The sequence below is a fragment of the Periplaneta americana genome, chromosome 1 (genome assembly GCF_040183065.1).
Source record: "Periplaneta americana isolate PAMFEO1 chromosome 1, P.americana_PAMFEO1_priV1, whole genome shotgun sequence".
In the NCBI taxonomy this organism is placed as follows: Eukaryota; Metazoa; Arthropoda; class Insecta; order Blattodea; family Blattidae; genus Periplaneta; species Periplaneta americana.
Window position 1 is genome coordinate 166,739,489 of NC_091117.1, and position 13,959 is coordinate 166,753,447.

The 13,959-nt window shown below is 36.3% G+C and overlaps 1 protein-coding gene across 3 annotated transcripts in view; it reads left to right on the plus strand.

Annotated features, from left to right (window-relative positions):
* lili (LMBR1-like protein) overlaps positions 1-13,959 on the plus strand; it is a 138,106-nt gene that overhangs the window by 91,422 nt on the left and 32,725 nt on the right. For all 3 annotated transcript variants that reach the window (XR_011333178.1, XM_069831331.1, XM_069831324.1), the window contains exons 2-4: positions 2,336-2,460; positions 8,808-8,947; positions 12,631-12,734. Coding sequence is in view for 2 of the 3 variants with exons in the window: in XM_069831331.1 (XP_069687432.1) it covers positions 2,336-2,460; positions 8,808-8,947; positions 12,631-12,734 (369 nt within the window). In the remaining variant the exon portion in view is untranslated. The remainder of the gene's footprint in view (positions 1-2,335; positions 2,461-8,807; positions 8,948-12,630; positions 12,735-13,959) is intronic.

A 13,959-nucleotide genomic window follows, 5' to 3' on the forward strand; every position in this document is an offset into this window, starting at 1 on the left:
TTTATTAATACAGTATTATTAGTAGTAGTGATAGTAGTACTAGTACTTACTACTATTACTAATTTATTTATATCATCTACGTATGCTGTAGCGAATATGACCTACCTATCATTCCGATTCATCCACGCTCCAATGGGAAATTTGCGCCATCCTATTAATATTAAACAATAGTTGCTTTCTTCGAAAATAAAATTCGTATCCATTCTCTCTCATAGCCACATATATTTATATTTTCCACGTTGGTGATAAGCGACTATTAATCGAAGTTGTACGGTATCGGGTAGAAAATGTACATTAGGTCCAAGCCTCACCTCATCTGAGCTTTAGTGTTTGTTTTGTAGTTTCAACCACGGTCTTCCAAGACGGGACATGACTGCTCTGTGTATTATCGTCTCGTAGCAGTTGTTAAGAAGACGATGGTGGAACAAGATAACGGTTACGAAAGTGCCTTGATGTAATTCCAAAAATAGCTGAGGGAGGTCTAAACAACTGTGTACTTGTAACTCATCCCAAACTATTTCAAGAACCATTTACACTGTTGGTAGGGGGTGGGGCAGTCTAAAAGCGAACTTCGAGTGGGAGAACAATGCTCGTTGCCGGGTATTCCTCATGTGTGCAAAGAAAGTGAATTGGGCTGCAACAGTAACTGCAGCTCAGACAGCTCATGGCTTCTCGTCAAGGAACAGTGGTTCAGTCCCCGGCAGATCCAGCGAGATTTGTGACTGGAACAAGTTTCTTCCAAGTATCTTATTCTTCTCTTCCTTATCTATTATGTTCCTTTACCCCATTTTTTGTTTCATCTATATCCTACAGTAGTTTCTTATATATTCTGTCCCTTTCTCGTTTCGGCTTCCTATTATCTTTTTCTTTCGTCTTTCTCTTTCGTCCTTTACATTTCCTCCTTCGCTTTTGTTTTTCTCCCTTATCTTCTGTTTTTTCTACTCATCTTTCCTTTTTTCATCTCCATTTTTTTCCCTCATTTTCTTTTTCGCCTTCTGCTTCTCCGTGTCCTTTCGCCTCTTCCACACCCTCCTTTTTCTTCTTTTCTTCAGAGTTTAGACTTGTCGTCTGTCCCCATTGTTTCAAGTCTTGCCATCGTTCACATAAATATCCATCTTTTTGTTTATCTGCGTATGAGCTGGCGGACATGCACAATAATTCTAGTTTAACTTATTTGTTTGTTAATTGATTGAACTTACCTACGGTATATCAGAACATTTATCGCTATCACTATTGGAATATTTCTTTAACAATTATTTTAGATACTTAGCAATCAACTATCCTACATTATAGCAGTCTGTGTGCAGTGCTTTATAAATTGTAATACGAAGAAGCAGTCTTGTTTTCTAGGTTCATAAAAATTAGCCTTTGCCCCAGAACTGTGTGTAGTTAAAACTGCAGTTAGGCATTATTTATTGTTATATGGCTGAAAAAATATATTAAGTTTAATTAGATCGAAAATTAAAAAATGCCATACAGATAAATATTTTAAGATATATTCCTCTTTCCTTTTAATTAGATTATCACTTTTTGTACACAGGACGAGACATTAACCACATTTTCCTATGTTTTCCAGGGTTCCTTTTCCCCAAGCATACAACAGTTTTTAGTCACTCACATGATCCTGTTAGTTCCTTATAGTATTTTACGATTATTTCATTCTGTACAGCTTGTTGTTACTCAGTTGAACATTATATTACTCACTGATATCATCATTACTAACTTTGCTCAATTTTGTTTTACTATTTTTCCTAAGGACATTAATTTCAGTTGCTTCGAATATTTTGAACAAATATGATATGGTTATATAATTTGAATGCTCAATTGAGGACCTCCCCGCAAAAAGTATGTAACATCAAATTAATGCAATATGTTACTGGGTGGAAAAAAAGTAAATGTTGAAGCATTCGTTTATAACAATAAATGATTGCATCCAATAGCTGAATAAACTTGTATTCTTGATTAGTTAAATGTGGTAGTAAATATAGGTCTAACGAAATGTACCCCTGAAACTATTTCCTTTTATCCTGAAACGTGTATTATAGATTTGCTGGCTATATCCTTATTCCAGGGAGGTCGTAAATTGTTGGGAGATTTCAGACTCCCGTGTCAATAAATATATGAACCCTGATGCATGCCAGTGACTGAAACTTGTCAGAATGATTTACTGACAAATAGAAAATGTTTCTTTTATATCTGTGTTTGAACGAATTCTTATGGCCTCTGTTCAGTTGCATTAAAAATTCATGAGCCATAGGTGCAAAGAAGCAGTCAGTTATAGCTTCAGTTTGTACAGTAGATATTCATGTGTTTCCTTTTTATTTTCCATTTTCAGATATTCCTCCTGTTGTTGCTGCTTTTGTACATGTCAAGTTATGCAATCATCAGGAAGTTTAGACGTCAAGACAGAGAAGATTACTTCTCTACCGATGAAGATGAGGTCACGGTCTACAGAATCAGGTAAATGAAGAATATGTCTGTCTAGTTTAGTTGCACATGCTTTTGTTCTCTCATATAGAGTTAGTGTGGTTAACCAAAAGGGCATTGGTTTTTGACAATAAAAATTTGACAAGGTAACTGTTAACGAGCTCGTATCGAAACCTCCCCTCGAACTGCTCATACTAAAAATCTTCACCATCTCGTTCCTTTTTCCCATCCTACAGTACATTTCTTCAGATATACCAATTGCGTTACTTAACTTTTTCTTTACGACATTTGGATGGAATGGTCATGCTGTAGCATACATGGTACAGGGCACACGTGATATTAAAACAGTAGAAGTTCATGTCCGTAGGCTATTAGCTTACGTTGTGATTCATTGCTTTCTCAATGTACTTACTTACTTACTTACTTACTTACTTACTTACTGGCTTTTAAGGAACCCGGAGGTTCATTGCCGCCCTCACATAAGCCCGCCATTGGTCCCTATCCTGAGCAAGATTAATCCAGTCTCTACCATCATATCCTACCTCCCTCAAATCCATTTTAATATTATCTTCCCATCTACGTCTCGGCCTCCCCAAAGGTCTTTTGCCCTCCGGCCTCCCAGCTAACACTCTATATGCATTTCTGGATTCGCCCATACGTGCTACATGTCCTGCCCATCTCAAACGTCTAGTACTGTTATGTTTCGTAACAAGCTGTTTTTTACGGTGATGGGTTGTTAGCCCTTCGCCCAACCCCCAAGCTGGAGGACCACCCCTTATCGGCTGTCCACGACTGCTTATTCAATATATTCGCAGCTACCCTCCATATTTGGAGGCTGTCTCCTCTATCCGCAACCTGAGGACGCGCCATGCCGTGGTGATAGGGACCCACAATACATGTAATAATAAATAATGTTTGTTTGGGCCTGTGCAACACTGAATGAACTGGCTAATAAAAATCAAAGTTAGACATCTTCAAATTTTAGCCGAAACATTATGAATGATATTTATGTGGTTGAGAAATCAACAAACAAGGGTAGGAGCAAATTAGGCTATGGGACACATTTTTCTCAATCAGAAATTGAACAACTGTGAAGTATTATTATGATGTAGGCCTACCGAAGTACATATGATATTTCCGTGCAGAAATTCTGCGTTATCATATGATGAAGGATGGATAGAACAGAAGAATTCTCTCCAGCACTCTGACTCTAACCCGTGCTGACACTTTATCCATTAAGCCATACCAGATTCCAGTTCCGATGCTGGATCGAATCCCCTCAGTTTAAGTTCTACCTCTCAGTTTTCCCTTCAGTGGCCTACCCTCATGTACTGTGTCACAGAATATGTAACAGTGGCACAATGTCCAACGCACTATGTACAGAGGTGCAGTCATTACAAGGGTAGACCACCAAAACTGAGAGGTAGAACTTAAACTAAGGGGATTCGATCCGGCATCGGAACTAGAATCCGGTGTGGTTTAGTGGATAAAGCGTCAGCATGTAGAGCTGAAAACTAGAGTTCGAGTCCCGGTGCCGGAAATAATTTTTCTCTGTTCTATACATCCTTCATCAACTGTGAAGTATCTAAATTATGTTCAATGTAGTCACTGTTTTTGTGTTTATGCACATGTAAGTGGATCGTTTGCTTCAGGTTTGCTTAGGTATAAATGTAAGGAACGAATAAATATGGCAGTAATTACACCAGAACACAAAGAAACCACAAAGAAAGCAGTAGGACAGACACGTGCATCTTGATGACAATTTTATTGCAGAGAATCAGAGAGAGTTTCAAAACAGCCCGAGGAAGTCAACTAACTACAACAGTCAAGAACTGGAAACTTCAGATGACTGTTTGCAGGGTTTTTTAGATTTATATTTCTTTATTATGAAACCATACTTGCAGACTTTAAGGCCAGGAAACAAGTTAAATTGACGGAGCTTCTGCCATCTTAAGCACGAGACTGTGGAGGACGATAAAATTTTTGCTCCATGTTTAGTGTTCAGTGATGAAGCAACTTTTAATTTAAGTGGCAAGCTGAGCTGTTATAATCTTCGCATACAGCACATGGAAATTCTACATGCAATAAACAAGTGACTCAGCTAAAATTAACGTCTCTTGTGCCATTTCCTGGGCAAAGTTAGGATGCCACCTCGCTGGCATTTGGGTGCTTGCTGTTTTCTCAGTAAAGTGCTCCCTCGCTGTTGGGTTGGTCACAGTGGATTCGGTGATTTGGACTTCTGTAGCTGGGCCTGTTGGTCACTGAATCTTACGTCATATGACTTCTTCTTTTGGAGGTACATTAAGGATGCCGTGTAGGCCTATGTGCCACCATTACCCATTACTTTGGATGAGCTCGAAAATCGCAGTGCTCCTGCTATGGAGTCAGTGACAATAGACATGATGCAGTGAGTATGGGAGAAATTATTTGACTAATCTGAGCATAACACTTAATGGCATATGAAGGACAGCCAATGCCCATGTGGAGCAGTGTTGCCAAACCTAATAGGTATGTACTGGTGGAAACTCTGTACATCAGAACACACTGACAATCTTACCTTGTTAGTGTTAATTATTTGTACTTGTTCTTTTAATCTGATCAAAGCAATGTCATGAACTGTGCAAGGAAGGTTTGAGAAATTCAGCTCATTCACATTAAGCAGTTTTTTATTTGGTAAATTCCTTCAAATACAGAGGATAGAGAAGACTCGCCTCGAAATGAAGCATGAGGAAGTGCAACAGATCAGTAGCATGTGGAAGAAATAAAATCGATCCTTGACCACACTTTCAATATTTCATACATTACTCTAAGTTTTGAAGCTGGAATATCTGCATTGAGGGCAATACTTTGTTCTGAAAAAACATCTCAATAAAAGAAAAATATGTGTCAAGTGGCTGACAACCTTAATGATGACCAGCATGCCACACACGTTCTTTTTAATGTAACCCATCTACAGCATTGGAAAAAAAATAAAACTATGCATTTCTCAATTACAGCTCTACTGTCGATGAAACATGAGTTTATTCATTCAACCCTAAATTAAAAAGACTGGTTCACAATAAACCAGGAACGGAAACGACAACGAGAACGAGAACGGAAATAAAGTTAAAATAAATGTATTTAAATATAAGCATTCACAATAGTTAATTGTGAATGCTCACATTTAAATACATTTATTTTAACAATATTTCCGTTCTCGTTGTCGATTCCGTTCCCGGTTTATTGTGAACCAGCCTTAATTCAGAATGGCATGCACCAGATTCGCCAAAGAAAGAAGTTGCATAGTGTAGCCAGGGTGAAGTCAGAATCATGTATTTCATGTTCTTTGGTCGAATGGACTTGTGCTTGATACCCTGTATCAGATGGTTCACGCTGAATGGGACATATTACTTCTTACATCATGAAGTACGGTCTGCTCTTCACCACATTCAGAACTTCTGCAGGGTAGTATCATTCTGAATTAGAATAATGCATCCATCTCATCGAAATCATGAAGTGCAAAATCTGGATGGTCTTGGAAATGGGATATCTTAGCACATCCTCTTTTTTGGATCTTGCTCAGTGCTGTTATAGCTTGTTTGTTACTGTTGAAGAAACACTTGGTGGTCAGTGCTTGAATCAGAAGATGCTATTAACTCTGCTGTCACTGTGTCCCTCCGAAAACTGAGCAAGCAAAAGTTAAAGGACTCTGCAGTTTATAGCTTGTCACAAAGATGGAAAACGTGAGTTGGTCATAATGGCGATTATATTGAGTAGAATATTTATATGAAGGTATTTTACTGCTTGAAATGGGAGAATGGAGAAAGTTACACAACACAGAACTGCACGCATTGAGTTCTTCACCTGACGTAATTAGGAACATTAAATCCAGACGTTTGAGATGGGCAGGGCATGTAGCACATACGGGCGAATCCAGAAATGCATATAGAGTGTTAGTTGGGAGGCCGGAGGGAAAAAGACCTTTAGGGAGGCCGAGACGTAGATGGGAAGATAATATTAAAATGGATTTGAGGGAGGTGGGATATGATGATAGAGAATGGATTAATCTTGCTCAGGATAGGGACCAATGGCGGGCTTATGTGAGGGCGGCAATGAACCTCCGGGTTCCTTAAAAGCCAGTAAGTAAGTATTTTACTGCTTGAGTCGTACGTATTTTTATGTTCACCTGTTTCTGTATTATAAAGACATTCATAAAACTTCCGAATTATGTAATGTCAAGAAGAAGAAATTCATACCTTAATTTTTCCCCAGGTGCAGAGCAAATTTTCTCTATTTACTTCACTTTCCTCTTCCACTGTCGCATCATTATTATTGTATTGATATATAATTTAGTCTGAATAACATTTGTAGGTTAAAGAATTAGGTCATTAAGTAAAAACCACACGTCTGTGTGCTACCTTCATTTAGCATCTACAGGAGTTACAATTAATTGTAAAAAATAGGATAAACACACTAGTTAAGCTCTTAGGGATAATATTATAGCTTCATCATTGCAGTAGAGTCTATTACCCTTACAAGTTTCACAACTTCTTTCACCTTGACACGTGAAGACACTGTCGCAACTCTTGACGTAATTTCCCACTATAAAAACTTAAAATTAGCCTCGTATATTTTTTGTTGTTGCATAATATACTACAGTTATAAATTTTTAACGAAAGAAAACCAAAATAACCTCCGACATGCATATTATGTTATTGTTGATGGAGTATAGGATTGGTCGTCAATTCCAAGCAGCCTTACTGAATCTCTCTTGGGAATTCTCATTCAATTTCCCCTGAGTCCTTCCTCTGCGTCCCTGAGGGTGTGATCATACATTAACTGTGCATAAGGAACATAATGCTGTCAGAGGGAGTGAGTGATATACTGGTATGACTTCCTCCCACATAACTGAATACAGTATATCCCCACATGTAACAAACACATTCTGTTACATCATTTGTCACTGTGAAATTGTCTTGATCAGTATTGGAATTGAAGTGAGGGAAGCTGGGGAATCTTCCTCCTCCTGGTTTCTTTTTCCAACTGTGTTCATTCCCAACCAGAGAAACAAACTTTCCCTGTTTGAATATATGTTTTAATGTTATTGAAATTGCATTTCCAAAAACTCAGGCTACTTTTATTTCTTTTTGGTGGTTAAAACATTTTATTCCCAAGAATGAATTTGCTATAGTGAGACTTATTCTGAAGTTGTTTTTAAATATCGCCTGGATTTCAACATTAAAAAAAAATTCTTTACTATAAAAACAATATATTAGAAAATTTTAGACTGTATGTTTTTTTAGAACTGCCAGAAATGCTATACTTTTGTTCTTTTTATAAGCGTTTGTTGCTATTGTTGTTTTCATAATTACAATATTTTATAATAGTTTGTGAATTATCTAGTGGGTACCTATTAAGTCATAAGATGGGACAGAAAGCGTTATCATGATACCCGAAATTCAAAATACGTCAGGTGCCACATTAATTAACAACAATATATATATATATATATATATATATATATATATATATATATATATATATATATATATATAACTTTATAACAATAAACTTTAAAACCGAATATGTTCCTCTGATTGAGGTTCTGGCTGATAGGTATATCTATTATTATCAGACAGTACATCTCACTTGACGATGTGTGTCAGAGGAAGAATAATTATTTGTATACATCTGAAGTCTAATTAGTGTAATATGTAGCTAGTTGGCAATGTATGCAATGGAGGGGGAAAGGAACTGGCCACCCTACCCCATTATCTCCTGGCTTAGTTGCCTCATAAGTGGTGCCTTGTTGGTATCACTTGTAAGGTTCAGACCTGTCTTCAGACAGTTGATTAAATAACAACAATGTTATTATTGACATAAAAATACTTAAAAATAATAATTAGTATGTCAGCAAGTAATTTTCTCCTTGCCTTCAGTCTAGCAGATTTCAGCTTATTTTGTAAAATACTACGATCGTTACAACACAGTGATATAAGGGTTTTTTCTCATCACATATTAGTAGTGACTGTTTTTCATTCTCTTCAAATCGAACAGTTGAGTCAGTCTGTCTCGTCGAACAAATTTACTCCAGATTTTAAATACGCCAAAATTAATCTATGTTATTTTCAAATGTTTTTGTTACGTCTGTATATTTTTTCATTTAGTGGTGAATGATGTTGAAATACACATACTTCCGTAAAACACATTTCACTCATTGTTTAAAATATAATCAACAGTCTTCTGAAATAGTCTTCATTTTTTCAGCTGTGAAAAGCCTGTGATGTTTCATAATGCTTATAGAAACTAACTAAACAACTACCACAGTGTTTTGCTAAATTATAATATTTAATTCACATTTTGCTTATTTGTTTTAACTGTTTTAATTAATTTTATTTCAGTCTGTGGTTATGCACATTTTCACTCGCTGTGTCAGTTGGTTCTGCACTTCTGCTCCCATTCTCCATCTTAAGCAATGAAATTCTTCTCTACTACCCAAACAGCTACTACGTCAAATGGCTCAACAGCTCACTCATACAAGGTGTGTTTGCTTTTGACTATTATATGATACATTAAGCTGCTAATTCTTAATGCAACCTCTTTAAAAATACACACAAAATCATAAACATTACAAACATTCATTACATTGTTCTTTTTAGTTTAACTTATAAATAAAGCAATTGATATTAATTATGATTTAATGCTAATGTAAAATACAGTTGCTCAGTAAATATATCCTGGTTTTTACTTTTATAAACTGGTTGCATGTACAGTTTCAGAAAAAAATGGCCTGAGTCTTGATGGAAGTCCACCCGTATGTAGGCAACAAGTTTCGCATAACTGTCTACAAGTAGCATAATTATATATTGTCTTATTTATTGCACATGCACAATGCATCTATCTGGAACTTGGTAAAATTGGTGAGCCAATCTTTTCTGAAATTGTACTTCTGTTGTTCCAATTTATTTATTTTTTCCTTTTTTTATAATAATAATAATAATAGTAATAATAATAATAAATAACTTTATTAGCTAAATTGCTACTCTGCTTAGTTGTATTAGGTAATTTGTTACAGAGATATATACTCATTTTTAAAAAGCTATTCTGCCTTTTAGTCAATCTACAAGTGGGAATTACTAAATTCTTTCTTGTTCTAATATTATTTATTACTATGCACATCTGATACACTCCTTTAACTAAGTTTCTTTAGGTAAACATTATTTATGCACTCTTAGATGTACATCTAGATGAGGCAGTCAAAATGGAAAATCCCTAAACAATTGTCTTCATGAGACAGTAGGTAAAGATGCAGTTATAATTGAGGCACTCAGAATAATAACGGCAGATCCCAACCAAAGTTCATTTTGAGGAAAGTAACATTTTATGTTTGTTTTTATAGCTCTGCGAATTTTTAATATTAAGACTTCATTTTTTCAGTATTTGTTAAATATGGCGTTTAAAGTTTACCTGCAAATTCTTTAACCTTTTTTGCTAGTAGTTCGTCTGTTTTTGTGCTGTTTATTTAAACAGAGTACAAGGAAATTAAAAAAAATGGATAATGATGAGTTGTTTTTATTTATATATCTAATTAACTAATCCAACTCAATTTCCATATTTTCACATTCGTCTGCAAGATTAAAACGATCATGAACAAGGTTTTTTATAAAAAGTTGTATATATTTTAAAATGTTCGTTAGATCATTGAAATTAACTTCCCCCCCCCTTTGCTCACAGTACTGGAATTTTACAGTATCAGGATTATTATGTTCTACAATCATGGATGTAGCCTTACGTTAAAGCAGTAGTACACCAACATCTTTTTTTCTGAATACAAATTTGGAATTAATACTGTTTTTTAATATCAACAGAATCTTCTCTGTTCACTTTATGAAGATTGAAAGAGTTTTTACACTTGCTGCTTTAGTGACATTACTCTTTTGGTCGGAACTGTAATCCCTATTGATGTCATACCCAATGAGTGTCCTACTACGAAAAATCTATGTATTATTGAATCTAAAACTTTCATTTTTGCTAAGTAAATCCAAATAGCAACAATATGAAAATGTTTATTTAAAGAGCTAATGACTACAACGCTGTGAACTTGCAGTTGGCCCAAACAAAAGCCCACACAGTTGGGATATGCCATTTATTCACTGAGAAAGTTTTCTTTCCCGTTAAGGACTAATTTTCAATGTGAAATATGAGAGTTTTGGCATATCCCAATTTATTGATACTTCACCATATGAAAGGTGTATGGCAGGAGTATACAGTTGTACACCTATCTCAAAATTCGAGGTCAGTTGGAATCTGCTGTTATTATTCTGAGCACCTCAATTCTGATTGCCTTCTTTAGTAATGTGAGTACATCTTTAGAGCCACTACTACTCGAGAGTTCCTATGCAGACCGGTCCCATGCCATCTTCTACCTAACAAAATCTGTTGGCGGGTGGTGAGTGGTCATATTCTGGTGTTCGGACAAGTCTGTACACACTGCCCTACGCAGACTGGTCCCACTCCACCCTTTACCACATAGCTTCCTCACGATGGGTACTCTGCACTACCATCATTAAGGTGACTACCTAAGACCAGTCTGCATAGAGACTCTCTGTATTTTTCCATAAAAAAATTTCATAACTTAAGGCAGTGGCATAGCCAGACTAATTATTTTGGGTGGGCCAGATATGCGGGGTTTAGAAAGTACCTGATCCATCTCCTGATAATACTGCTGCCATCAACTTTCTTGAAACACATTCGCGGAAGTCTTATTTAATAACATGCAAAATTATGATAAACAATCATGCAAGGCGTACCTATACAAACGCTTCATAAGGTGAACTGGAGCTGTCGAGATTTCCTAGCAATGAATCTGTCGATGTCTGATGATGGGTCCTTCAACAAATCCCAACTTTTCTCTCTCTCAATGCTGGATAGAATTGCTAGATTGCAAAGCCTTGTGCTTGACATGATTGTCGAATTTTTCTTCGTTTCAGAGCTTTGAAAAGTTTTATATCATTGCCTTAATGAAGGACGAACATTTACTAATATCCATTTTTGGAGACTGAGGTGCTTCCAATAATGAATTTGCAAGAGCAAGAATATCGTCTGAACATACCAAATAAAATAAAGTGTCAAATTTTTCTAGCTGATGTAACAATTTAGTAGTCTCCATGGCTTCCTTCTTTTTATCGCTGCCAGACAAATTTTTAGGCCCAACCCAACACAGTTAAATTGGCTCTTGAAGAAATGAACGCATTGTTTACTTCTTACCTTAATGCTATCGACTGTAACTATTGCTCTGGATCCATGGTTTAGTTTTAATGTTGAGTTTTTTCCATAAAAATTTTAAAAAATCGCATTTTTTGGGTGGGTCTGGGCCCATCTGGCTACGCCATTGACTTAAGGAGCTATGGAAGAAGCCATATAGTCTATATGCACTGATTAAAGTATTTAAACCAACACACTTTTTAGCCTCTTTAAAAGGAATATAAATGATTATGTTAGACTAAAATTAAGTCTATGTCAAATTGATGCTATAGATAAACAGTATCACCACACAAAACTAAAATAAAGGTTGGTACATATTTTGTTGTGCTATAGGCAAGAGTGCTCTGAAACAATCATGTTGCAAGTGTTTTACTGTATTTAACATGGCAAATACACGGACTTCATTACATCATGCTACCAACATAGCTCTGGAAGGTAGTAAACTGGACTTGTGCTTCAAGACTGCTCCCAGGCATGGGTGTGAATAACACTTCAACTAAATACGTGGTTGGGTATTTTTTTCAGGGTTTTTTCTGTAGTAACGAATATTCGGACTCATAATATCACCAATTCCACTGATGTAGATAAATGCGTAAATGATATAGCACCATTAAATAACCATTTAAAAATAATATTCATGATATTATTGTATAAGGATTGGCTGAAAATTAATGTTTTATAACAATAACTTTTGTTTGAAAATGGAAGTAATTCTTGAAATATTTTCTCTTACTTCTATATTTACATCTTCAGTAATCTTCTTGCACTTCTTTCAATGATAAATTCTTGAAGATATCATGATTTCCACTAGCGTAGTATTGGAGTGAAGAGCATATGCCTGTCTGGAACACAGTATGATAATGTCATCTATATTCTTTGCCATCAATGTCAGATTAATACATATTTCAGTTAGCAAAGTGTATTGTTTCCAAAGTGAAGTTTTTCTTTCTTTTTCTCTAGGTTTATGGAATCATGTGTTCTTGTTCTCCAATCTTTCACTCTTCGTCCTGTTGCCATTTGCATACCTGTTCACAGAATCTGAAGGTTTCACAGGCTACCGCAAGGTGAGAAATGTATACACAAAATATTGATTTACTTTTCACTAATATACTTTAGTCAAGTAAGATTCAAAAAGTTGGTTAATTGGTTACTAATGCCTTCAGATATGATCGCTTACACCTTCCTGGACTCTCCTAGTTTAACAGCATGAAAATTCAGTTTTGTGTTCATGTAAGGCACAAATCATTACTTCGAATGATAGGGTAATAGTGAGCATGGTGAAGGTGATTGTAGAGTATTGGTGGAATGCTAAAGTAGACGGGAAGCTGCTGATAAATTTTTCCTGAAGCTCCTTCTGCCAGGTTTTAAGCCACGAACTTCACATTAGATTTTAGGCATGATAACTACAGGAATTTAGTTCTCGAGCGCTCTCCACCCCCACTCTCTTGGAAACTCCATATGGGTAGTCCATTCTTGATTCCCAGTATTCAGGCAATCAGACTGACTTTGCACTTACCACGCAATATCTGGTACTTATGTGATGAACTGTCTTATGACAGTCCTCTGTATCTTTGGTTGAGATATTTCCTGGTGTGAATGTCTCAAGCAAGTCAATAATAAAGATACTTCAAGAAGTTTTGCACTACTTTTCGGTGTTGGAAAAGAAAGCAAACAGGAAGGGGCTCTTTTAACAGAATAGGAATTAAACGAAATTTCTTAATTGTTAGAATAATTAAACACAATGTGTACAACTTTTAACCATTTTTTTATTTGTTCTGGAAGGCCTGGTTCGGAACCTTACAGAGTGTGGGTGTTGAGGACGATTGTACACTATTGGTAGAATGATGTTGATAGTGGTGAGATGAAATGGGAGAACCCCTAGAAAACCTCACGCCTGCTTTGTCCAGCACAGACTTCTTCATGACCCATATGGGGATCGAACCTAGTTTGTCACAGTGGAAGGCAGACAGACTAACCACTCGTCCATAGGCGACGTGGATTATCATTAGAAAGAAGTCTAAGAAATCTCTTAATTATCAGTGTGCAGTTTAATATGTATTCACACCAGTAACGGCTGGTGATCAAAGTCTTCTGTGAGGCTTGATGTAAGTACAGATGCCTCAAACTAGCAAGCTGTCTCATTCGCGCAGGCACATAGAGCACTTCTCCCCTACCACTGTCCGCCTACTGCTGTGCACTGTGGACTAGAACGGTACAGCTCAGTTCTAATGACAGTTGAGAGGGCTGCATAGGGAGGGTACATCTTGAATACATTGTCAAGAGGTCAAC